This window comes from Diplotaxodon limnothrissa, linkage group LG4, assembly GCF_057381915.1.
Source record: "Diplotaxodon limnothrissa isolate DT_005_m linkage group LG4, D_limnothrissa_male_GT1.1, whole genome shotgun sequence".
NCBI classification, from domain to species: domain Eukaryota; kingdom Metazoa; phylum Chordata; class Actinopteri; order Cichliformes; family Cichlidae; genus Diplotaxodon; species Diplotaxodon limnothrissa.
In genome coordinates this window covers 24,682,142-24,708,000 of record NC_140599.1, presented here as the reverse complement: position 1 = coordinate 24,708,000, position 25,859 = coordinate 24,682,142, and the positions used below count along the sequence as shown (strand labels likewise).

The 25,859-nt window shown below is 42.2% G+C and overlaps 1 protein-coding gene across 1 annotated transcript in view; it reads right to left on the bottom strand.

Annotated features, from left to right (window-relative positions):
- Positions 1–21,125, bottom strand: part of pde4a (phosphodiesterase 4A, cAMP-specific) — a 45,570-nt gene extending 24,445 nt beyond the window's left edge. The window contains exon 1 of the mRNA XM_085352638.1: positions 20,830–21,125. Within this exon, the coding sequence (XP_085208764.1) occupies positions 20,830–21,125 (296 nt within the window). The remainder of the gene's footprint in view (positions 1–20,829) is intronic.
- Between the last annotated feature and the right edge of the window lie 4,734 nt (positions 21,126–25,859).

Sequence of the window (25,859 nt, the reverse complement as noted above, 5' to 3'; positions counted from 1 at the left end):
TCATCTTACCACACGCAGAGTGTTCTGTGCATGAGATTTTACATCAAGTCTGAAATTTTGTGTCTTTTGTGTGTTCTCTGTTTGGGTTTTAGCGTCTGACCGTTTTTGGGTTTTTTTATGCCGACATTCTTGGCTTCGGACATAATGAAAGACAGAAAAAAACCACCTGTGGCCTTTTGATGGGAGATGTTTTGTAAGGGGAGGGAGATAGTTTAAGCTTACAGGTCAGAGTGACCCACTAATGGTGGTAAACAGAGGGCTGGAACGTTTCTATTTCTCTAAGCTGAACACATGCAGAGGATGAGATCATGAGTGGAATTTTACAGAGAAGGATGGGTTAGTAAACCACTTGCTGTAACAGCGAGAGGCCCCAAGAGCCCAAAAGAGATGTAATCTGAAGTTTCGTCTGCAGTAGTTTATGCATATATTAGCAACAGTCTGAGAGATTAGCTTAGTGAGTAAATTTGCATTCAGTTTTTCACACAGAGGCTAAAAGGCTTTGTCCTTTTAAGCAACAATAGCATTACCTAAAATTACCCTAAAGAAAGACAACTAAAGTTCAGTTTTTGATGCCCTAAACCAAGAAAAGGTTCCTCCATGAATTAAATGTTCTGCTAATATTAACCCTACCATACTGGTCACATCAGCTGTATATCTTCCAGAGGCATGTGATGCCTTTGCACAGCTCATATTTTCTAATTGTATTATGTATTTCTGTTCACATTTAAAATTATAGCTCAAATAGCTTTTGGACATAATTTAACAGTGCATAATTTAGCAGCTTTATTTAGACAGAATTAAGTTCAAGCTTAAGGGCTTTGGGAAGCAACATTAGCTAGTAGAAATGTATGGAAGCTGGAACACTGGAAGCCTTGCCGGGTATACTGACTTCTTTGAGACTAGGATTAATGCTTGGAGCGTCCACTGCGATGTGTGAAAATTCATTCTCAGCAGTGAGGAATGTTTTCACTGACAACCATCAGGCACACCATGCACATAATGCGTAATTTATGGTAATGCAGTTGTGTCCATTTGCGTATGTATTTCCCTACAAACAGCATACGGAGAGGTGTTTTCACCCTGTTGTCTAAAATCCCAGCCACACGTTGCTGGATGTGAATGCCACTGTGTGTCACTGGATTGCTGTTAGTGTTGCTAGAGGGGAGTGACAGCAGAGTTCATCAGGATTGGCAGAAGTGCAGATAAATCAAAGATCAAAAAATATGATATGAAAGCCACAGACAGCAGCTGCAGTTGAGTCTTTTTATTGTTTTTAAACAATTTCGCTTCAGCTCTTCGTACGTTGTAACTTTGCTCTTCTTCTTCGACTGGCTGACAGGCGAACAACAACAGAAGGAAGAGTAGCCCACAGACCGGTTTTACCACATACTTTGTACACCACCTCCATCAACAGCAGACACTCTCTGCAGGTAGACAGGTCTTTTATAGACTGCCAGAGGACTTGCAACACACTACCACTGCTGAACTGTAATTTCAGCACAGGGCAGAACATGTTTGAGAAAAACCTCAAATGCAAATGCCTTCTCGGGGCTTGCTGTGCGCCAGGAACAGGACTCACTGAGAACAATGTAAAAATTAAAAAAACTGCTTTATTGCTGAAGACTCACAAAAAATGTAAGAAAACTTAAGCCAGGAACAAACCATCTCTGGAGAAGTATTACCAGGAGAAAACACGAGCAGAAACACACACAGCTAGAGGGGAGACAACGACAACGTGACAGAACAGAGGGAGACTGAAGACATGAATACACACACAGGACAATGAGAGGATCGACAACAGGTGGGACACAGCTGGAACAAATCAGGGGTAACTAGACAAAGGAGATTAAATAGACTGCAACACACAGTGAATGAGAGACCATCAAAATAAGACAGGAAGTAATGAACACAGAGACCCAGACTATGAGACACAAACTTGACACAGAGACGAGAAGCTAGAAGGACGAGGTCCTCGAGTGATCCCACTCTGAGACACATTGCATCCAGAATTTTTAAATGGTGAGTTTAAGAAACTGTTCTGTGATCATTCTAGCTCAAACTGAGGAGTCTGTGGTAAGAATCTTTAGTGTTTTTGGATCAAAACACAAGGGGTTAAGCATCTTAATTGTACTATCAGCAATCTTTTTTTAGTGTTAATGACATTTTTTTATCCTAAAAAGCAGGCAGCAGGTTTCTAACCCTGTTCAAAATCCAGACCCCTTGTTAAAACTGGATGCCCAGGTCTTACAGGGCTGGGTTTGCTTCCTTAGTAACATGTCACTAGCAGTAATTAATGGCAGATTCAGTCCTCTTATGTGAAGTTGGTGCTTTAGGCTTATTATTATTGATGTGCAGGAGTCAATAGAAGCAAGTGGTTAGTGGACTGTGCTAAGCTGGGGAGCTTGTTGCTCCTTGTTGGTGCAGGAGAGAGGCGTTGAGGTACTTGGATTGTCACACTCATTAATATCAATATTGATATTGCAATCCATTAACACATTGTCACTCAAAAGGTGTTTAATGCATGAAAATACTATATACTGAACTTCTAAGCTATAAACAGCATGTTTATTTTTGTGCTTGGTTGGTATCTCTGTTTTGTTTTGGGTTTTTTTACAGTACAGTGGCTCTCATCTCCTTCAACCCTGCCATGTCTGCTGTCCACTCCCTCGGTAGTCTATCCCACCCGTCCAGCTCTATTCTGCTGTGGTCAGATCAGAGAGCCAAAGATTACAGCAGATTATCCTGCCCACAGGATCGCAACCCAACTCCAGGCGGCCGAACACAGAGCTGGCTTCAGCCTCTGAAAGTGCGCACAACACAGGCCTTTCAAGAAGAACCCAGAGGGACTGGCCGCAATCACACACCTGGCAAATGCCACAGGAAAGGGATTTATTTTATGAGCTACACTAGACAGGATAATCAGCATTTATTCCGCAAAGCAACAGGCCCTTCACTTTGTGAAAGGACAGCCACTGCCTGCCCTCTTAATCTATTAATGCACTGTGCAAAATAAATTCCACTGGGATTGAGGGGTTCACGTACAAAGCTTTGAGTATTTTCTTTCACCTGAGGAATCTGGGTTCTGCTGCTCTGTGGGTTGCCTTACACTTTGTATTCTTCGAAACCCACCAGAGGCATCTGTCACTTTACATCATCAGATCTCTGAACTCCTGAAAACTCACAGGAGTCTCTCGTCTCCAGGTGGAGACTAGCCCATTTTGTCGCCTTCCGCTTGAGAATTTGTGATGCAGCCAACAGCACAACACACAAAATCAGAAAACATGCTCCTTTGCTCAGTGTACACATTAATTTGATTTGAAACTATGAAGTTATTCTGCCTCTCTGCTTTAATATCAGGACATTAACATAAACATCAGATTAAAAATATTGGAACTGTATCCTAACTGTATATCAAAATGAAACTCCATATTTCAGGGTACAGGAAGTTATTTAAAGAGTTATAATAGGTTATTATTATATTTGCTATTTGGTTGTGAGTTTTGACGCCATGTGCTGCCAGGCCTGTACTGTGGCCATCTTCATTTCATGCTTGTTTCGTGGCCTTCCTGCCTTCAGTCTGTCATCAGAAACTGAAACACATGCTTGCTTGGACCGGGGTCAGATTAATGACTTAGCCAGTCAGTGGTATTTGCATATTTGTACATCAATATCGCTCCTTCACTTCTCTGTAGGTTTAGATTGAATTTCTGCTCTGATGTCCTGGGGGTCTTTGTATGCAACGAGCTAGACGAAGTCAGCCAAAAGACCATTAAAGCATAACGCTTCGTGCTGACAGTAAAAATAGCAGTCTCTTATGCAGAGTAAAATCAAAGAAAGCAAAAAACAGTGTTCTTACTGCACAATATAGATGACTGCTGTTTTTCTGATGTCTTCAGCATACATTACTGCGTAACTAAGGGCAAGGGGGTTATCACCGATTGACCAAACAGCTCTTTGTTACTTATAAGTGCCTCGTCCTATCGATATCCTTTCTCACTCTGGTTGTGTGCACAATGAATAATTACAACAGAGTTTTGTACACCCAGCTCAACCAGAAACCCCTCCTGTCTCCTGACTTGTCCTCCTTTCTTCACTCCTCATCCTCCGTCCTCCACGGAGATCCCTACGCTTTCATATGCAAATCCCTTCTGAGATCCCAGAGGCTGTTAGGTGTGAAAGGTAAGTATTTTTTGAATCCCACTCTGCAGCTCTGTTTCTAACATTTTAATTTCCGAATATCGGGGCGGGGAACCATAGCGGTTCACTTAATGAGGATTGTTCCGTTTAGCAAGCTCCGTGTATGTTCGTGTAACGAAGCTCCGCTTTACTTCTGCTCCTCTCTGCTGTTGTAGAGACTGAAGCCGAGCTAAACAGATGGATCAGCTGACGAGGAGAACCATCCTGAGAGATGACAGATGGTGAGACGTGTTCATTTGGTGTCCTGTTTAGTTTCCCGCTACTGAAAATCCAGATGAATTGGGAGCTGTGAGAGCAACTCCTCGACAGGAAGAGAAACTGGTGTGTACGCAACAGCGAGAGCAATAAATTGATATTGATTCACTTTTGATGTTTAATGGAGTTTCTCAAAGGAGAGACGTGAGCAGTAGGGGGGGGGGGGTGATTCGCAGAAGGAATGGGGGTCAGCAAGATAAAAGCAGTTTCTAGCAGACTCTGGCGTAATGAACTAGATTTTAATTGCACTGACCAGCGTTCCTCGAAAGTGGAAAAGTGCTTTTACAAGGCGCAATTAGTGAACATTATAGAGCACAGATCAAAAGAAAAGACGAGCTTGAAATGCGATAGGGCTGGACTGTGGAAAGTAGTGATATCACTAGCGTACTATACCACCAAATCCATAAACCTCCCTCCCCATTCTTTTGCCCCCCCTCCTTCCTCCCCAAGAAGCCCACACAAGGAGTGGTATTTTTAGCACATCACCCTATCTCTGAGATGGAGCGCACAACTCCCTCTCTGCAGGCTGGGGCTGCTGGGCCTCTTTTATTTTAATCCAGACTGGAGAGAGATGAAGAGAATGAGAGAAGAGTGTGAGTCATCCAGTGCTACCTTTGTGTCACTCTGTCTATGTTCTTCCCCACCATCTCACTATCCTCCATCTGTGTTTTTGCTCACTTCCACTGATCGCTAATCTATCTATCTATCTATCTGAATTTCATGATCTAAAAATTTCCATATCATTTCTGTAAATTCAAATGCTGTCACCACGAATTCAGTCTCGAAATGAGCTGCACACTCATAACCAGTCTTGGCATCCAATTCGTCATACATATTCCAAAGCACAAAGATGGTTGGCTGTATATTACCCTGGAATGATGGATAATTACCAATATAATTTGGTGCGAAAACAAATGCCGAGCAGGGGTTCAGCTGAGTGTGAAAGCGTACAAGGTTGATTTGAACACCCGGTGAAATGGCCCATTTAGCTTGATGCTCTGAATTGTCCTTTAGTGCATTTGTGGCGTGGCTAAGGAAAAGCGTGCGCACCGAAGAACTGCTTCCCTCTTTCGATGTGTTGCCTTTCATGTTAAATCCAACTGCTGTGCTAAAGGCAGCTGATTTTTAAGAAAATAATCAAAGCACATCATCTCAGATCTTAAAAAACGAAAGTTGAGTGGCAGAAAAATCCCAAACATTGAGCTGACACCGTGCAGACCTTAGCATAACTGTTTGTCATGTGACATCTTTCATAGTCATTTGACCCATTTTAAATATAACAGCATAAAGTCATGCTAGCAGCTCTGAGAAGCGCAGAATTGCTTTGAACTCAAAATGAATGTCACCATGGTAACATGCTCATGACAACACGGGTAGAAAATGTGTTTTTTCCCCCTTTCTAATGTCCACTGCGTTCTCTTAGAGTACAGGGCATGCTAACATTTGGAAATGAGCACAGCTGAGAGTAAATGGGAACGCCATTAGTCTTTTTAAAATGTAAGTTATTTTGTAAAAGCTGAAATTCTGATCTCGCTAGAGCTAAGACGATGAAAAGTTTGGATCGCATAGCCATTACAATTCAACTTCTAGGTATCAAAATGTAATTTATTGTCAAAGTATTGCACTCTAATGAATTCTGTAAACTTCTAGACCAAATTCAACAACCATCCATCAACTAGATGTTGCAACCAACTGATGCATTTCTAGAATAATGCATCTACCATGGTAGAAATATCCAATATTAACCAATGGTGCTTCAAGTTATTCTGATTATACTACATGAAGTCTATTTATATTTTAAGATTATAGCCTCAAAATATAAGTAATATCTCAGCTAAACTACATCCCCATAGATAGAAGACGCTCTATATTTCATGGGGGCAGTAAAAGAAAAGCTGTGAAACAATTATAGTACTTTAATAATTACAATAATAAGAAATAGGCAGTACCTGTGAGAATCATCTTAGTAAGAGAACAATAAGGAAATCAACGTGATTATCCTAAATAGCAGTAAGATATCATTAGTGAGAAGAAGGCAGCCTTATCTGCGTGGATTAATTTGTTCTGAAACTGCATCAGGGCCACTGCCATGCAGCCTGGCAGTGAATGCGACATGCTTGTCTGATGAGTCAATCTGTCTGTCAGTTTTGTTCTGATCTCATTCACTGCCCTCTTGTCCTTTGTTGAAATCTCCCAATTCTTTGAATCTTTGGGCTGAAGGAAGGACAATACTCGGTGTATAAATGCTCAATCAACAATCATTTATTTCCATACAATTCAACAGTCAGAGCATTACAACGTCCGGACGGGAGAGATGCTACCAGAGGGTCAGGCACATGTCTCAAAATGGTGACGGGTTGCTCAGCTTTTTATAGTCTCTAGTGGCCCCCAGCTAGTCGTAAAAGCCAAAACATCACATTTTTTTCTCTGTTACAGCGCCTAAGTTATGACCTCGGCAGTTGTTTCTCTGCTTTCTGTAAGGTGGGGGTGTGGAATGTGGTCTATCTATCTCCCCTGTCTTTAGACACAGAGTCTCCTGCTTACAACCTTCTCTTCATGATTCAACAATTAAGCATGTCAAGAAAACAGTGTAACACATTCCCAGCAGATCAAGGATACAGAGTGATGCACATTTATCTAATGAACTAATATGTGAATATGTTCTGTTAACTCAAAAGTATAATGAGAACTAAACTACATACAGCTCACACACTCTATATTAAAGGGTATAATGTGATCTACAGCAGTATTCTAATTCAACTACTTTGATTACATATATAAGGTAACATATAATAACAGAATAATCTAATACCTTCTTCTTCTCCCTTTTTTTGAGCACAAGCACTGCAGTATTACACTTGTGTTCCCCAATTCAAATGTGCCCTTTCCACTTTTCCTTCTTTTCCCTACATCAAGTCACGCTCAAAGTTTTCATTCTCCGTCTAACTTCGTCCCATCAAGACCTGACCAAAAGTCCTGTCCACTCACCCATAACCCATCTGTTACCTAAATATGGTCATAGATGCCTGACAGGAATACTGCATTGATAATGAAAAATAAAATCTGACAAACAACAATAAAACAGTGTGGGAACATCTCATCTCTCAGGCCTGTTTCTAATGGATGAAGGATGATGCAAATAATCTGACATGTCTTGTCGTAATCCTGAAGCATCAGAGTCGCTGTCACTTTTGCTGGGCAATCGAATCCATCTACGGTAATTCTGCACACTCCCCAGCCACTTTGCTGGCTTTGACCCTCTGCTTGCCTTTAAAACTGCCTTAATTCTTCATGGCATAGATTAAACAAGGTGCTGGAAACATTCCTCAGAGATTGGCATCCTTATTAACATGAGAGAATCACATAGTTGCTGCATACAGCAAACTCTTTGATATGTTCAAGAAATCTTTGGCACATTATCCTGCTGGAAGCTTAGAGGATGTGTACACTGTGCTCATAAAGGGATGGACATGGTCAGCAACAATACTTAGGTAGGCTGTGGTATTTAAACTTACTTGGTAGTAAGGGGCCCAAAGTGTGCCAAGAAAATATCCCCCACATCATAGCACCACCACCATCAGTCTGAACCTTTGATGCAAAGCAGGATGGATCCATGCTTTCATGTTGTTTACACCAAATTCTGACTCTACCAACTAAGTGCTGCTGCAGAAGTTGAGGCTCATCAGATCAGACAGGATTGTTTTCCAGTCTTCTATTGTCCAGTCTTGGCAAGCGAGTGAGAGTTGTTGCTGACAGGAGCAGGACTCTATGTGGTCTTCTGCTGCTGTAACCCATCAGCTCTAAGGTTCTATGTATTGTGCATTCAGAGATCCTCTTCTCCATACTTTGGTTGTAACGAGTGGGTATATTATTCATTAGAAAGTTATTGCTGCCTTCCTATCAGCTCAAAGCTCCTCTGGCCTCTGGCATCAACAAGGCATGTCCTCCAAGAGAACAGGATATAGCTCTTCTGTAAACCCTAGCGATAGCCGTATCCCACTTGATGAGCAGTTAAATGGGTTTATCTAATGTGGCCAGTGGCCAATAAGTATACATTTACTGGTAGTTTTGCTTCTTTTCTTCTAATACAAATTCCAAGTAGCACTGGTAGCTGGTAGGTGGACCAGCTGATATTAATCTCATACAATTTTTAAACAGACTCACTGATTTTGTTGATTATCTTTAACTAGACATCATTTTACTGCTGGAACTCTTGGAAATCCGCCTCACCTCCAACAGGGGACTGGAGCTAGTTATTTGTTTGTTTGTTTTTACTCTGATGCCAGAACCACTGGCTGCAGAAACTTCTAATTTTCCCATGATTTTACATGACAAATGGCGCAGTCACTGAAAATGGGCCATTAGTCTTGTTATTTAGCCTCTGGGGGCAGCTGCCAATGTTCTGGGGTTTACGGTGTAGCCAGTTGATATCAGAATAACTGATATCTGAGCCAGGTTTGCAGTCTCCATATGAATACAGATTAATTTTACAAAATTGTTGTCAGATGAGACTCAGCAGTTTCACGACTATATCGGTGCGTTCCTCTTTTGCTCTCCACTATTTTAAGCAATGAAGAATTTAACCACTCGGACTCGGAGATGGAAACCACGAACCAACCAAATAATCTTGTGAAATACCTTCACATTCTGCATTTTCACACGTACATACACATTTGTAGATGTATTTCAGTTGTGAACATCTCCATATTTACCTCTAATATGAATGCAAAGAAGCATTGCTCCTGCTGTATTTTTTCCCCTATCACCTTCTCCATTTGTCTTTTTCTTTCACCGACCACTGATGAATGGGCCCTTATGATGAGTCTTAAAGGTGCTGAAGATGTTAATAGTGTTATGTTCTCTTCTAATGGGAAAAAAGCAGGAGATGAGTAACATATATTTATCAGCAGAGAAATGAGTGAACCTGGGGAGCCAAGTGCCCCCTGACTGATGGCAAAATGATGGAGGAAGAAGCTGCGACTGGGTAATGAGGCCTGAGTGGCGTGATAGAAAAAGCAGTCACAGACTGGCAGACCGTTCCAAAACGTCAGAGTTGGGGAATATGGGCTGTGAGACTCCGCAGTATGTCCAAACAGAATGGATGTCTCCCACTCTGCGAGTCCCCAGACACTTTCCGTCTCACAAAAGCATTCACACAAGCACATGCTCGCACACAGACTTGTAGCCACAATCGTTGTGCCAGTGTGGCTTTCTGTCTGCCTTTCACAGACCAGGATTCAACAAAAGCAATGCACAGGCCTCATGCGCCACGGTTAAGCATTACTTTTCCACTGGCAGCACCAGACAGGCCTTGCCATGTGGAAACTGCTGGAAAAGGCCGGAAAGCTTGGAAACCAAATCAAAGTTTCGTGACGGCGCGACGTCTTGAACACATCTTTAGGAGATGCACCATGCCCTGCAGGGTGTGAAGTGAGGACATTACACACATACTCACACAAGTCTTTCACATTATCTCTCTGTTTCTGTCCTCCAATACACACACACAATCGCACACTCCACACTGATGCACAACCAGATGCTCTTGGACTAGTGCGCAGAAGCAGCCACATTCAATATCTTCCTTATACATATTGAAAAACAGAATGGAAACTGAAATAAAGTTCAATAAAACACTGGGAGCTCAGGCTGGTCTGGTTTAATCTCATTACACTGACAGCTGGAGGCTTCAATTCCCCCCCCCTCCCCCCCCTTCCCCATTTATATCACCCTGAGAAAGAAAGACCGGCGTTCATGAGCACAGCATCAGTGGCTTGTGAATCTACGCCCGTGAGTAGCAAGGGACACGACCAATCGCAGACAGGTCTTGCATCAAATCTGATGTGACAAAATACACAATTGCCATTGATCTGTGAAGACAGCAGCTCTCTGCCTGTATCCCCTAGACACATGTGCGCCTCCTTGTTTGCCACATTTACCTTCTGTTCCTTTCCAGTCTTCTTATCTTCACACCTTCCCCGTAGCATGGGCTTCTAACGTCCCACCTGTGTGACGCAAAGGAACGGACTGTGGTCTGTGAACACCAGGGCACCCTCCCCTCCCACGCAAAACCAACACATTTCCCTGATTGGATTCAGCTGATTTTAGCTGTCTGTCTGTGACTTCAGACTCTGCTGATGCAAAATATGTGAGGATTAGGTACTCTCGCTAAGGGACACTGGGAAACTTTTAGCCGTGCACTGTCAGTTCTGTGGATTGCACCAGAAATCTTTCAAGCTTTTTTCTGGGGGGAAAAAACCCCCAACAACACAAATGAGAAGCTTAGGGGAGGGAAAACTTGCATTGAATGAGAGAAAACTCAGTTCTGTTCTTCTTTATGGAAACCCTTCATAAGAAAACCCCCAAATCACATAAGTAATCACACAATAATCCCTTGACGCACAAACAAACAGAGAGAGAGGGTGAGACAGGATCGCTGAGGAAGAGAGAGAGAACTCGGACTACACTTCTGCTAATTACTCTGGCTTTGTTAGGGGTAAAATACACGTCCCAGCCTGCATCAGCATCATTAGGAAACACTATTCAGGCACAGTGTACTGTATGATGGATGATATAAGTGAAAAACTGCTCTGGACCCTGCACAAGAAAAAAAATAAAAATTATATATATATATATATATATGCTCTCCATCACGTCACCTTGAACTGAAAAGTAGCATCAGATGAAAATACCCCGAGCCCTCAAGCCATGTGTGTGTGTTTTCTCTCCCGTTCTGCCCTCCAACAACCTGAATGTTGTTGCTTTTTAATGTGCGAACACATTTGCTCACACTTGATCTGGCAGGGGTCAGGAGCTGGAACTGCAGCTCTTTTTCTAACTGAGAAAACCGAGTTGTGCATCTGCCTACCACACCTTCAGTCAGCTATAAATCATAAGCTGCTTCATGCATTATGTAAAATGCACAAGTGTTCCCACAAACCTTGTTGCAGCTCCACAGATGGTTTTTTCCCCCTGTGTACACATATATTCCTCACACAAACCTATTGTATGTGTTTTAATTCTATATGTTGCTGAGTCTTTCCCTGTTAGCAGCAATAAAAGACAGAAAAAAAAACTATTTTACCTTGACCTTGAGAAGAAGCAGCATAACAATGTGTTCTTAAGCCCCAGCTGGCGTTGCCATATCTGCAGTATTGTAAAGTGAAAAGTGCAGGCTATTGTTGATACTCTGGCCAGGCACTGTGAGTCATTATAACATATAATGGGCAGTGACAGTCATTTGGCATTGAGCATTCTGACAAACTAAAGATATTAAATTAAGAGAAATGTAAATTATTAAATGAATCTGAAAATATCCTGCTTTATTTGAGGAATGATTTGTTCATTTGCAGGCTTGGAGCATTCTCTTTCAAAAACCGTCTCGCTGCTTGTTTCTTACTCTGTAATAAGGCTACAGCACAAGGTTATTTTTGTTAGTTCCTCTTCATTTGTAAGCCCTGGTTCAGTGTTCGCTGCGTGTACAGCACTGTGGAAAATGCTTGAGCTGCCCCTCATTTCTTTATATTCTCCTGAGGAAGTTAAAAACATGTGCACATTTATTGAAACATACATGAAAAGACAGTGTATAAGGCAAATGCTGAGTACAATTCTAATAATCTTGAATGTTGATTTTTGGGACCATATTTAGTTTTCCACACAGTCTGGACCCTCTTAGGGGAGCTTTCTTGTCATTTCTTTAAGTAGTCTTCAGGAATAGCTCTCCAGGCTTCGTGAAGTACATTCAAAGCTCTTCTTTGGATGTTGGCTGCCTTTTGTTCTGTTCTCTGGTTTAATAATGTTGAGGTTCGGGCTCTGGGGAGGCCAATCTGTGACTGATTGTGTTCCATTGTGTGTTTTTTCTTTCCAGGTATGCTTTTACTGTGTTGGCAGTTTGTTCCGGATCATTTCATGCTGAAAAATAAAGCCGCTGCCAATCAGATGCTTTCTACATGGTATTGCATGGTGGATCAAAACTTAACGGTACTTTTCGCCATTCATAGTTCCATAAATGTTCTCATGATCCTCAACACCACTGGCTAAAATTCTGACGAGGGTTCAGCAAAAAACAGATGCACCAACTGAAGGTCCAGATCCATCTATCAGGTTTGTTTCACATCTTAGCTGGATTTTTTTCTATTTCTTCTGCCACTTCTTCTTTGGTGTCCTCCACTTGTTACCTCAGATTTTATTAAGGATGCATTGCACACAATGCTGAGATAAGCCACATTTTCAGCTGATACCTACCAGTATACCAAAAATACTGTTTTATGCCTGTCAAATTATGTTATCGTCGGCATCTTTTATAGCTTTAGCTACAGAAATTGGAGCAAAGGATGTATTTTGTGACAGGCTGCTTGGAACAAAGTGCCTAAAGATACAATTTAAAATTGGCTCCTTGCTAAGTTGTCTGTTATGCTGAGAATCAACACTGGTTCATCTCTTGAGTTTAAGGCTTTTTATGCTTGAACAACTCATAGGTTAAAGTTAAATAGTTCAACAAATAAACATAAAAAAATTACATTTCTTTGAAAGTGGTTAGATGGATGAGAACTGGACTGAAAATGAGTAAAAAAGCACCCAATGTGCAAAGAAAAGCTTTGAGAGACCTCTAAAAAGCACTTTAAATACCACTTCACAAGAAAGTCTGGCCCTTGGGAAGCAAAATATGAAGAAATGACAGGTGGCTCAAAACTTTTGCACAATACTTTCAGTTTAAATTTAACGGTGGTTTTGCTTTTTCACATGAAACTACTTTCTTCTGCTCTATATGTTCTTTGACTGTTAAAATAACAAATTATTATTTCACCTTGAAAAAATTGTACGTTTTATATTTAACTACTACCCAAAAACACTCAAATATGTTTTAAAAACTTGATCATTCTTTGAGACTACTGTTAGAAATTATAAAGAAATAATTAGTGGTGGGTGTTTTTTTTTTTGTCAAGTGTCATTCCTGCAGGGGACGACCTAATCAGAGCAATCTTTGTAATCGCCTATTTCCAAGGTGCACATAGAAGAACATCGATATTAAAGAGGTTAAAGCCTTAGTAACACTTGAGTCATGGATCTGGATTATTCTTCTGAATCTGATTTGAATGAGGTGATAGATTTTGTGTATCAGTTACTGTTGCACCTCCTCCCTATGCATGTGGCGTGTGTGGAGTGATGAGGTTGAATCAGCCTTACAATATAAAGAGATGCGATTCATTTCCTTTTTATCTCTTTTTCTCTTTTTATAAAATCTCAAAGACTATTCAAGTTTTTTAAGTACATTTGCTACTTTTTTACTTGATAATTTGTAGCTATAATATTACCACCATCACCACCCACCTCGGCTGTCTAAATTAGCACACTATGAAAGATTTTTACTGGCATATTTAGCAAGCTCTCATGCTGTTATATTTTTCATAGCAACTGGATATTATTTACTGTTGTTTTCAGCATTTTTCCAATCAAGCTCACACAGTAATAGTACTGCTGAGTCAGACTGGGAATGGGCAAAAAACAATCTATTTCCTGCTGTATTTCTGTCCCAGGCGCTCTATATCTGTCAATAATAATAATGATATACAGTCAACACCTACGAGTATGATTTATGCCGTAAACAGAATAAAAAATGAGAGTCTGAACAAAGCGTTGGTTGTATTTGTTGCCTTAGTGTACAAGTCTGTGACACGTTAAGCCAGCATTAAAGCCATCTGTTACTCTAAACACGTATGACAGTCTTCCGTAGTCATCCATATAGCTGAAACTGAGCCAGTAGTTTTGGGCGGGAGCTCTGTCCTGGGGCACGAGGCCTGGAAGCGATATTTCAGATGAGATGTTGGCATCAGCGGGCAGCTGAACACAAGCGTGAGCATCCCCCCCGACGAGTGCGGCCTCTAGGTGCACACCTTCATCTGCTCCAGCCGTAATTTGCTGTGAGTTCTTAATTTAAACTCGGCACTCTTTGAGCATTCCTGACATGCCTCACATTAGTCCGACACGGTGCTCTGCTCAACAGGTGGCTACGGTTTTGTGCGCTCTGCTTCACTGAACGCGTGCTGCGCTGACACGCCGCTGACAGAGGGGTTGTCAGACTCAACTCATTCAGACAGCTCTGCACTGAGACAGCAGCCTAAAGCGCTTTTCAAGGGGGTTGCCCCCTTTGCGACATCATCAGAGACCGCCAGCTGATTCTGATTGATGGTGTATCACCTGCTTGAGCACCACATGGACACAATATTCTTATTCGTCGCTCTATCTTATAGGGAATCTCACACACGGGCATCATGTTGCCGTTTTCTATCAAGCTGAACTGTTTGCTGAGAGGTGAAAGACTAGCACTTATTGTGAAATGGAATACGCTGCACATTTTGACATTTAAATACTCCCAAGTCTCAGCAATAAAGACCTTTTTCTTGGTATGAAGTGGGCGATTTGATTACACTAAAAGGTTTTTCCTTTTAGTTCCCCTTAGTGCCTTTGGGCTCGAAGAATAAATTACTATTACTACTAAAAAAGAAACGCTTTATTTATTTATTTTGTATCAGACGAAAACTAAATCCAAGGAAATGGGTGATTGTAAATCCATACAGGAAGCTTTACAGAGTACTGTGTGTATTTTAATCTCACAGCATGATTAGGATGCTGTTTTTCCCAACTTCTCTTTGATGCAAAGGCTGTTTGAACTCCTTTTTTTTAGTGGCAGCTGATTTCCAGCCATGTGATGAAGGTGTTTGTGTCTGCCATGCCCTTGAAGTCTGTGATTTTTCAAGAAGCGACTGGAGCATGAAGAACTAAAAATCACATCAGTATAAAAACCTCGTTTTATGGGGAAGAATATAGGAAGAGATGAGGCGCTGCACACTGTTGGCGGTGGGCAGTTCATTTCACTGCCAGGATGTGAAGGTTTGAGATTCAGATATGGCTTTGAGGAGGTGGGGGGGTGAAATAATAGATTTATGATAGTGTGCTTAATGCCGCTGTAAGCAAGAAGAAGGCTATCAGAAAGCATCTTGACGCTACTGGGAACCAGCGAGACGGGCCACACAATGGAAAGACAAAGCAGAGAGCAGAAATAGAGATGGAATCAATACTCTCCATTTACTCTGAGGTGAAAGGAAGCACTGAGAGGATAGGGGATCAAAAAGAGAGACATGCAGCAATCAAAGACTGTTATTTTAATGGACAAAAGACTGATTCAAGCAGTATAATTAGATAAGAAAAGGAAAAAAATAGCCATTATGAGGCTTATCATCATCATAGTGGGCATGTTGAAAGAGGTAAAAGAAAGTATTGCATAATCAACTGTGTCAGAAAGTTCCAAAAAGGCGATTTAATGAGCATGAGCGTGAAAAGGAATAGGGACTAAGTGTCATGGTCCTGGGTCGTGCGACCCAGTGTTTTGTGTTTTAGCCTATTTTGATGTTTATTCTTTGTTTAGGGTCACTAAGGCAGTCCAGCCATTTGTACATATTACCCGTGTATTAAGTCTCCCTTGCCCTTCGTGTGTTTATGTCTGCGTGTCTTATATTGTCAAGTCCATGCTGTCGGTTATGTCATCTCCCCTGTACTACGTCTCCCCGGTTCATGTGTCTTGTCTAATCTCCATGTTTCCTGTTTTACTTTGAAAGTCTGTATTCACGGTCAGTGTATTCAGTTTCACTCCTTCTGTCCTGTCGTTAAGTTCATGTGTGTCAGCTGTGTTCCCATGTGTGGCCACTTCCCCTGATCATCCCTCATGTGTATTTAGTCTCTGTGTTTCATACAGTCTGTCTCGCGTCGTCTGTGTTACCACCTCCTGTGTTCTGTACCTCCAGCCATAGTCTTTCCTTAGTTTTGTCCAGTTTAGGTTTTCTGTTGAGTACTACACGTATGCTGCCCTCATTCTGTTTTTGTTCTTTTCATCAGCCATAATAAAAGGCTCGTTTTGTTGGAATCCACTCCTGCATCCTCGTTTGTGTTCGCACCTGGGTCCACCACACACCTTTCCGCACGGTCTGCCTCCGCAGACCGTGACACTAAGGGGCTGTTACAGACTAAATGTAAGCAGCTGCAGCAAACACGGAGATAATCGTGGATAACAGGTGGACTTGTTGTGCAACTTGGATTTTTGATGCCGATGCTCACTTTGTTTCCTCTTACTGGGATCTCTGCCCATCCGCACTTGTTAAAAAGCACGCACGCACACACACACACAAAAACAACAAATGACTGGTGTATCACAACTCTGAGAAGATTCAGTGTGAAATCAATTAAAATGCAAAGATGCCAAGGTTTCCAGTCGATTCTTGAAGCTTAGCTGACGCCACTAAACGTGGTTACAGGAGGCCCGAGTGTCTGTGGGAGAGTCTGCAGGCAAACAAAGCGACGAGCAGAGAACAAACACAAAGAGGGACCTTGAATGAGGGGACCTATACATTCCCTTTGAGCAGACATCTGTTCGGTGTCATTGCTGAGGAAGGTTTTACCTGGGGTATCCGCCTGAGCCAACTAAAGCACAGTGAGCACGGTTCCAGTCCATGTACTGCCTCCAGATACTAATTAGTGCTGAGAGCAGCGAGAAAGCACGATGTATTCACAGAAGAGCGCAATCTGTAGCCTAAACAGATGCTTGCACTACCTAAATGAGATAAGAGGTCTATTACTTAACGCTATTAAAACGCTTTTGGTGGGGAAGTTCCTGAATGCTCTCTGTATGAGACTTGGATCTCCTGTGTTAGAAATGCAAATGTATGATCAACAGCAAAATACTGCTGTTGTGGTAATTAACTGGAGCTGTACCTCATTATGAGCTAAATTATTATGGCAGCCGGCCAGTCATGCAGGGAAAAGAGCAGCTACAGCTTACAAATCAGCACTAGATCCCTCGGTTGGAGGGAGGAGGGGGGAAGGGGGGGGGGGGGGGGTGTAAAGAATGCATATGTGGTAGGTGAGGAAGTGAGCAAGCCTTTGGTTTGAAATTGTCGCAGAGGTTGCTGTGATCAAACTTCAATCTGAAGCCCTCAGTTCTTCAGCTGAGATGCATTAATATTCCCTTTTTCACCTTATGAACATACAAGTCATGATGCATATCCAGCGGGATCTGCTACGTACTGACAAATTATACAGTCGAGCCCATCAAGTGCCTTAGGCTTTGCCTTTTTTGGGTAAATGAAATCTATTCTACAAATGCACAAAACAAGTAACCATAGCAACTGAATTGCGGGAAGAGCTGTTACTCGTTCAGTGTCAGTCATTCATTTCATGTCGGAACTTCCCAGAGCGCATTGGGCATGGGACCTGATGGCTGATACGTTCATATTAACGTCCTCTGACAAAAGGCATGACAAGGCGGTTGAACAAAAGACATCGGGGAAATGCAGAGGAGGCAGACTGACACTCTTTGGGGGGGAAGCTGATTGCCACTAAGACTGCCATTTTGTAGGATAGAAGTAGAAAAGCTGCAGACTGGGATTCTTCAAACAGTTATGCAAAATCCCTTTTGTGTATCCCCCATCCGCTAGACTGGCGACTGTTGGGAGTGCTTTTTTATCAATAGTGAGGGTTTCTATTACAGTTCCCTGAACCCTGTCCAAAACAATTTCACCAGAAGCTCTCAGGCTCATTGATCTCTTGAAACCTCCTCCAGATGAGGCGCTGACCGACTCCTTAAGGTCTTCCACCGGGTCAGTCAGCACGCAACAAATCAAAGACCAATTATTCTTCCACTCTTCTGGAAAAAGAATCCTTATCTGGTACAGTTGGTCTTATTGTGTTTGCACAAAGCTAAAAACATTGAATTCGCATACATTAAAACTTAGAACCATCTAACCTGTCACCGATTCATGTTTGCTAAATTTGCGATGCCTTCAGAACATTTAAATCTAAGCAGATTTTAGGCTCTAACTGTTGGTCACTTCCTTGCCATATGATGGGGCTTGGAGCAGGGGCCTCAAATATACAGCGAGCAAGAGCCGGTCCAATCCGCCTCACTGGATGGCTATATTAAGTGTGAAAATTACAGGGGGGAGGGGGTCTAATTTGTTGCTGTATTTTGCTGCAAGGCACATTGTGTTGCAAGTCCCAAAGAAAGGATCAGATCATGAGAGTGATTGTCCAAAATGTCATTTAATCTTAGCAAGAGGTCAGATTTACAGCCTTCCTATTTCTCCTGGCCTTCTACTGAGACATATTGTGAAAATATACTTAGTTATCTCAGACTGTTCACCTTCTGATTTGTGAATGGATGGCTCCTTAAATGAGAGCTTGTTTAAAATGTACTTTGAGGAAAATTTCCAGACATCTGCATGTAAATAAGAGCATTCAGAGTGGTGAAAGCAGATGTGCATGAAGCTGCCTTCCATAGGCCACACTCAATGCAAGTTAGCCTTGAGCGAAAGAGCACAGCGCTGCTGGATCAACATAGATGTTTATAAATACAGTGAAGCGATGAGGCATCTGCTTGAAGCATCCATTATGTGGACATAAGCAAAGAGGCAGAATTTACAGTCGCTGCAGTATGTGAAAATAATAAAAATAGCTCCAGCACAGTGGAAATACCTCTGACCTCCCATTGATGTGAAAAGAGGTAAAACAAGGCCTGTTGGAAACCATATGGGCTACAGGTCAGACACTAACCTGTGCACAGCCCACACATAAATACCTCCACACACATTTCACCACCATCCGTGACACACAACATTCAACTAGCAGCCTCCATTCCTCCGTGCACCCTCCTTCCTGACCAGTGTGTAGCACAAACACCCACTGATCGCACACATCACTTTACGAATGTGCTAAGGAACATACACGCACACATGAACACGCACACACAGTTGGAGCCAGCTCCGTGTGCCCTCAAAACTGAGCTTGTTGGAATCGAATTATCTCTCTTTCTCTGCCCTCTCATGGTTTGCCGCCCACAGAAGGAGAAGGGCAGGCAGAGTCAGTCCCAATGCACTAAAGATTGGACTGCCTCAGAGCGTGTCCTGGGGACTAAAATACAAATCAGTCCTTCCTCCAGTCAGCTGGAGTTGGCCTTTCTCCCAGGGGCCTGCCGGGAAGGCCGTCTGTGGCATTGAAAAGAAAAAAACTGGAAAGACAACGAGTAAAAGAAAAAAAATGCTAGACCCCCACATTTCCATTGGGACCCACCACACAGCCATCAATGTGTCATCAGTGTGACAATCCTCTTGTTTAATGTGGTAGAGGCATGTTTGTGCTTCATGAGTGCATGGGAAAAGTTTAGGAGGATAATAAGGCAGTTCTAAGCAGTCCAACATGTAAACTAACGCCTTGACTTGGAGGAACATCAGGGGACTTCAGGTCATACTGAGAAAAGAAGGGAAGAGGGAGCAAACTAAAAACCAGCATAAGCACGAAAGCCCTCGTCTTTCTCTCCATGACAATCACTCTTTCACAGACAAGAATAAAAAAGAAAAAGAGTCACAACCAAGACTTTACTGCCTATGTTACCAGGCAGTAAATTATTTGCTGTTATAAGTTAAAAAAAGGCGACAACACTGGACAAAACATCCTTATGCTGCACTCTCAGTGTCTCCTTAAGAGGATAAATGGAGCGTTTGTTGAGTGAGGACAAAGTAATCGTATCATAATCATGCAGTTCCACGACTCACTTAATGAAATGCCTTTAATCAAATATGTTTGATTAACATCCGTTGCTTAATTTGATTTAAGTGCTAGTGCAGGTGTGCTGTGTCCTCTCGTTATGAGGCAGTGAATTTTTTACTGTCATGTCTGATCACAGAGCAGCAGTGTGTGCCAGCTAGATGCTTCCTGAAGCCATCTGTGTGACATTTCTGTGACACAAGTCCAGGTAACACTGCATCTTATTTTTTAGCCCACCAATTCACCACAAAAAGAGGGTCAAAGGTCAGGGAGACCTACATTTGAATTTAGAGACTGTCTTGATAAGGAGTTCATCAGCAGGGCACTTTTTTTTTTGCTCCAACGCCCACCTAGCCCCAAACCGCCCTCTGAGAACAAACTGATGCAGTCCCGGAGTGCGCACGCCGGCGATATCTCTGTCTTGCACGCACGAACGCACACACCAGACCTTTGATGCCATTAAAACCACCGAGCTTCATGTTACTTATCAACTAGTATGCTGACGCTCTTAACATTGTTAAGGTGCTCCTGCGTTTCGAGTGGGCGGCCTGGTTTGCGCTTCATACCCATCTGACAGAGTCTATCCAAAGACGCATAACGCATCTGTACCGAAAACCCACGCGTCCCGCCTCTCGATAGAAAGCGCTTCATATCAGTTAACCCTTCAGGCGCACTGCGTTATTACGCACTCATTAAAATGCCCCCACCCCTCCCCCGTTTACGCATATGCCTTGTGGGCTGTCATGGGCTATTATTGGGATGTTTGGAATGCATCTCTTTCTCGCCTACCGTTTGTTCCCGACACAATTTCCGATGGATGTGTTTGTGGTCCCGTGGAAGGAGGATGGCCAGGACATCCGAGACTTTTTCAGTCCCGGTCTGTCGCTCGTATCCACGGCGTCGGAGCGCTCCATGTGCCGGTGGTGATGCCGGTCTGTGTCGGAGTACCCCCGGTGTTTGATTTTGATCGGGGTCCGGGGTTGCCTCCAAAGATGCTGCGGAGGTTTCAGAGTCGCCTGTCCTTCCCGGGGAACCGGGAGCGACAGGGACAGGCTCTTCTTCGAACATGGTGGTGGTTCCATCATAGTGCAACAAAAAAAAAAAAAGAAAAAAAAAAGAAAAAAAATCTTTTTAACTTCTTGATTAAATAATATGGCTGTATTCGCTTATTTCAAGCACAAAACAAAACATGTCATGTCCCTCTCTGCCATTTGATCTCTGAGAGAACAAACCAAAGTGACCAAGTCCAGCGCAGCACCGGTCTCTATGCTGCTTTCTGAATAACATCAAAAAACTGCCACAGTGGTAACCTGACAAGTCATCCAAAAATCAATAATCTCATTGTTCTCGGTGGAGATCAGTTTTAGTTTATCCCCAAATCTCCAGTCTTCCGTGATCCTCACCAGTTCGGGGTTTTGGTGATGAGACACCGGTCCTCCTGCTTCTCCTGAAGTTTGACGCCTCATCGCCCATGGCGCACAACCAGATGACTGTATTTATTTTAGAGAATTTATTGCTTTTTATTAGCCACTTATTGCAGAGACACACAGATCGCCGGCGCTGGCTCTCCCCGCTTTCTTTCTCTGTCTCTCGCACTCTCTCTCTCTCTTTCTGTGTGTGGTATTATTGCTGTCCGTATGTTTTTTCAGCAGAGCTCAAATTTCCAAGCAATTTCCATTAAAGTACTCAGTCTATCGTGGTTCGTGTAGAGCTACAGCATCTCTGTGCGCACACCAAGCGCAGAAGTCTTCAGCAATTCCTCGGTGGAGATATTTTTCTTCTTCTTCTTCTTCTTCTTCTTCTTCTTCTTCTTCTTCTTCTTCTTCTTCTTCTTCTTAACTAAAAGGCTTAACAGGACTCAGAAGCTTATCTTTAATAGATCAGGATGCTGAAGAAAGGTTGGACATATCCAAAAGGCATAAGCGATCCTTTGCTGTCCAGATTTTCTCTGCTTCAGTTTTTCTTTCTTTCTTTTTTGTTTCTTTTTTCAGTCAGAATGCATCGTAAAAGGAGAGAATTCATAGTTGCGGTGGTTCAGTCATCCTGTGCAGTGTGGGCCATTATCTCCCCATCCTCATATTTGCTGGAGTTCGACGGCAAACACTGGCTTCACCACGGCACTCTCTCTCTTCTCTTTCTCTTTCTCTCCCCCCCTCCCTCTGTTCTGGTCCATCCAGTCTCTATATGGTGGATGGGTGGTTGCTCTCCTCAGTGAGCACTGTCAGCACTGGGGGGGATTTAAACCATTTATTTGCACATCCATTATGCTTTGCCCCCTGTCTGCTCACTTGGCATTTCCGTGAGAGAAAACAAAAGCAACAAATTGGCCAAATCATGTCAGCTGAGAAAGAGTCTTATAACATCTGATATGCCATCTAAAACACCACTCTTTATCATTTTTACCTATCTGAGGCTGATAGTTGTTGCTTTGAGTTACCATCTCAAGCTTGAGGAGTACGTGTTCATGTCCAGACATCACTGAGAGCTTGGAGCTGTCCCCATAGAGCTCTTGCGTACAGTCTGTTGGGTTATTTTTAGAGAAGAAACAAAAGTAAAGACTATCTTGTTGCTCTGGAAAATGGAGAAGGCGCTCACGTTAAAGGGTAAAAGGTTTTATTCCCATCAGAGCTGCCACTGATAATGGTAATGTATAACACTATCCATAAAAGCAAGAGACAAGCGCTTTTTGGGAAAATCTGCTGACCTCCATCAATCGAAGATCAATATTTATACCAGTGTATGTAAGCAGTGCATTTAAATGCAAAATCTGATTCCACATTTGATAAGTTGGTTATTATAGAGCTGCAGGTGCTATTGATTTGAGTAGAAATAAAATGAACATGCTCTAAAGGATTACACGGCTCATCTTCTTCCTTACAGTAATTCATGCAAATTCAATTTCAGGGCAGCCACTGTTTAGTGTTTATGTAACATACTATAAAAAATTGCCCTGTACACTGTAAAACATTATTCAGTCATTGGAAATGTCTCTTTTTGTTCAGTTTAAAATAAATAATTTGTAGCACTAAAAAGTCTTTTTGTAGTTTGGAGAAAATAGACAGGAAGAGAACCTGCTGTTGCATATTTAGCGAGGCTCATCGTGACCTTTCACCTTTCTATATACTGTATCTGACCTCTAAAGTACCATATGAGCCTGTACTTAGCTGACATCTTCTGACAGGAGCTTTTTATTTGTTCCCGAGGTGCAGCCGCTATCTAGAGGTGACGTTTGCAATCATAGCCCCGAAGCTATGGATCGAGCTGCCTGAGGAAATCAGGTCAGCAGAGTCAGTGACCTCTTTTAAATCTCTTTTAATGATATACAGTTATCGGACAGGCTTTCCTGATTTAAAATGAATTATTGATCAGATGTTCCTTTTTCCAACCTCAATGCTTTATTAATTGTATATTGTCTTTGCTTTGCTAACTATTATTTTGTTTGTGTATCAAGTAATTTTAGATAGCTGCTCTCTTATATATTTTATACCATTGTTTAATGTTTATTTTCATTGTAAGGACAATGCTAACCTGGATTCACATTGGTGAAATTAGCAATTTATGCCATTTCAATTTTATGTCTTTTTTCTGTCTATTGGAGTGGCTGCAACAGGAAAATTACCATATTTAAGTCTGATATGTAAGTGTTGTTTGCAGATAGTTTCAAAAACAGAGAGATTTGCCAACACAATCAGCTAAGCAGGTTTCTCCTCTGTATGTGTCCAAATCTTCTCGGACTTGCTTTTCTAACACATCTAATCACTGTTTGACTTAAAGGTGACGTGTTCTGCTCATTTTCAGCTCCATATTTTTATTCTTGCATTCTGCCAGAGTATCTCTGTGTGACTCATAGTTCAAAATAGTCCTATTTTGTCTTTTAATGGGCCTTGGAGAAGCCTGTCATTTCTTCCACAGTTTAAAACAAACTGTTTTAGCTCCCTTACCCATCCCTTTAATCCATATTTTTTCTCATTGGCTGTCTCTGCAGACAGAAGGTTTGAGCTGCAGGTGGGTGGGGCTTCTTTTGCTCACAACCAGATCCATGTGCCTGAGGTGGGCCTGTTAGGGATGCCCGCTCTTTGATATACAGAGCCAAGAGCAGAAACTGCAAAATTACCTGAAACTGAGCACTTAGAACAGTTTGACGTCTGAGCTTTTGGTTCACAGGCGGTTATTTGAACACGCGCCGATCTCATTATTTGAAACTTTGGCCATGATTGATATGGGCTTTCACCAGTGCAACAGCACTATATATCTTACAGAAATCAGGAAAGAGCACTGTCAGGTAACTCTTTCATGCATATTTAAAGTCGAGGGGAATACAAACAAGAATGTAACTACCAAATAAGGACAGACGTGATGTTTACTGCAAATCATGTGATTCGTCATGTAGTTGATTAGGCCGACTGGTTAGTTGACTTTTACGCTTGTTGAAGTGATTGTGAATAAATCTTACATTTACACGGGGCGATGTCGTCTCTAGTATTATTGCCTGGTATTGTTCAATGTTACTTTGACATACGCTATTGAACTGTAATCAAATACCCCTTGATTACAGGTATCAGGCATCTGAGCTGAACTGTAATCAAGTCCCTGCAGTGGCCTGCGCAGTGTTTAGCTCGGTGGCAGTAAAGTGCATTTTTGGCGTCTGCACATGTGTCAGACGCTTGTCCTCTCTGTATTGGAGATGCGTGTTTCTTTTTAAATCACTTTTCCATTTTTTAGATATAAAATTCAAGCTAAGCTTCACGCTTGTGATGCTGCTCTTTCACAGGAACCACTTGTTATAAAAATCAGACAGTTCTGTTCCCCTTAGATATTTCCTATTAGTGATGCAGACCACCAGGAAGCATTCGTGCAGGCTGGAATTTGCGCTTCAGCTGACCCTGAAGGGCCTCCAGATTCCCCAAATAGAGCTGTGGGATGCTGCTGGGATCTGGGCTGCTCTGCTTGTTGCCACGACCCTGACACAGATAAGAAGCTATTAAAAAAATAGATGAATGTTTGGAAGCATTTGCAAGCTTCTAAAAAGGTGCAGCTGCTCCTTTTTGTCTGCCAATGAAGTCTGAATGCTCCCAGGAGTCTCTGAAGGGTTATGGAGAGTCTTGGTGGAGGTCTTCTGCTATTCTGCCCACACCTGTTGTCCTCCCTGTGAGCATGAGAGGAGACGATCAATACTGGGGATTTGATAGTCGCTAAGAATCACCTAAACATCCAGTTTTCCCTCTGAAACGTTCTCCCATTCTCCCCAAAAAGCAATCCAACCTCTTTAATATGCTGAAAAAGGCATCAGGAGCAGATTTCCAATAAACACAGCTTTTTCATCATTTTCTATCTCCTGCTCTCTCACCTTCTCACAGTTAATCTAAACTGTTGTAAAGTCACTACACATAAATCTTGTGGTTTTTGTAGAACAAGTGCACGGCCATAAAAAGAACCACCAAACCAGCAATTTTGCTTTCGGTAACGAGCATCTCAGCCTCACAGGGCAGCCAGCAGAGGAATAGACTTCTAGTCTAGTTTCTGTCTATACTGTAATTACCGGCTTTAGAAATAGACTGACACTCTAAGGAGTTGTTTTCCTCTTATACACGTGCCTCTTCACTCTCCCTTTCTGCCTCGACCTAAATATAATCATTATTTTTTTACTTATGTTTCAGCGCATGTAGGAAAAAACATGTAGCATTTTCTTGTGGCATAATATCACTTTGAGCTATGATATTAAACTTCAATATATTGCAGGTAAACAGACAGAACAGGGATACAGTCCATAGTATGAGAAATGAATCACAGATAACATTCGATGGCACTGATTAAACACT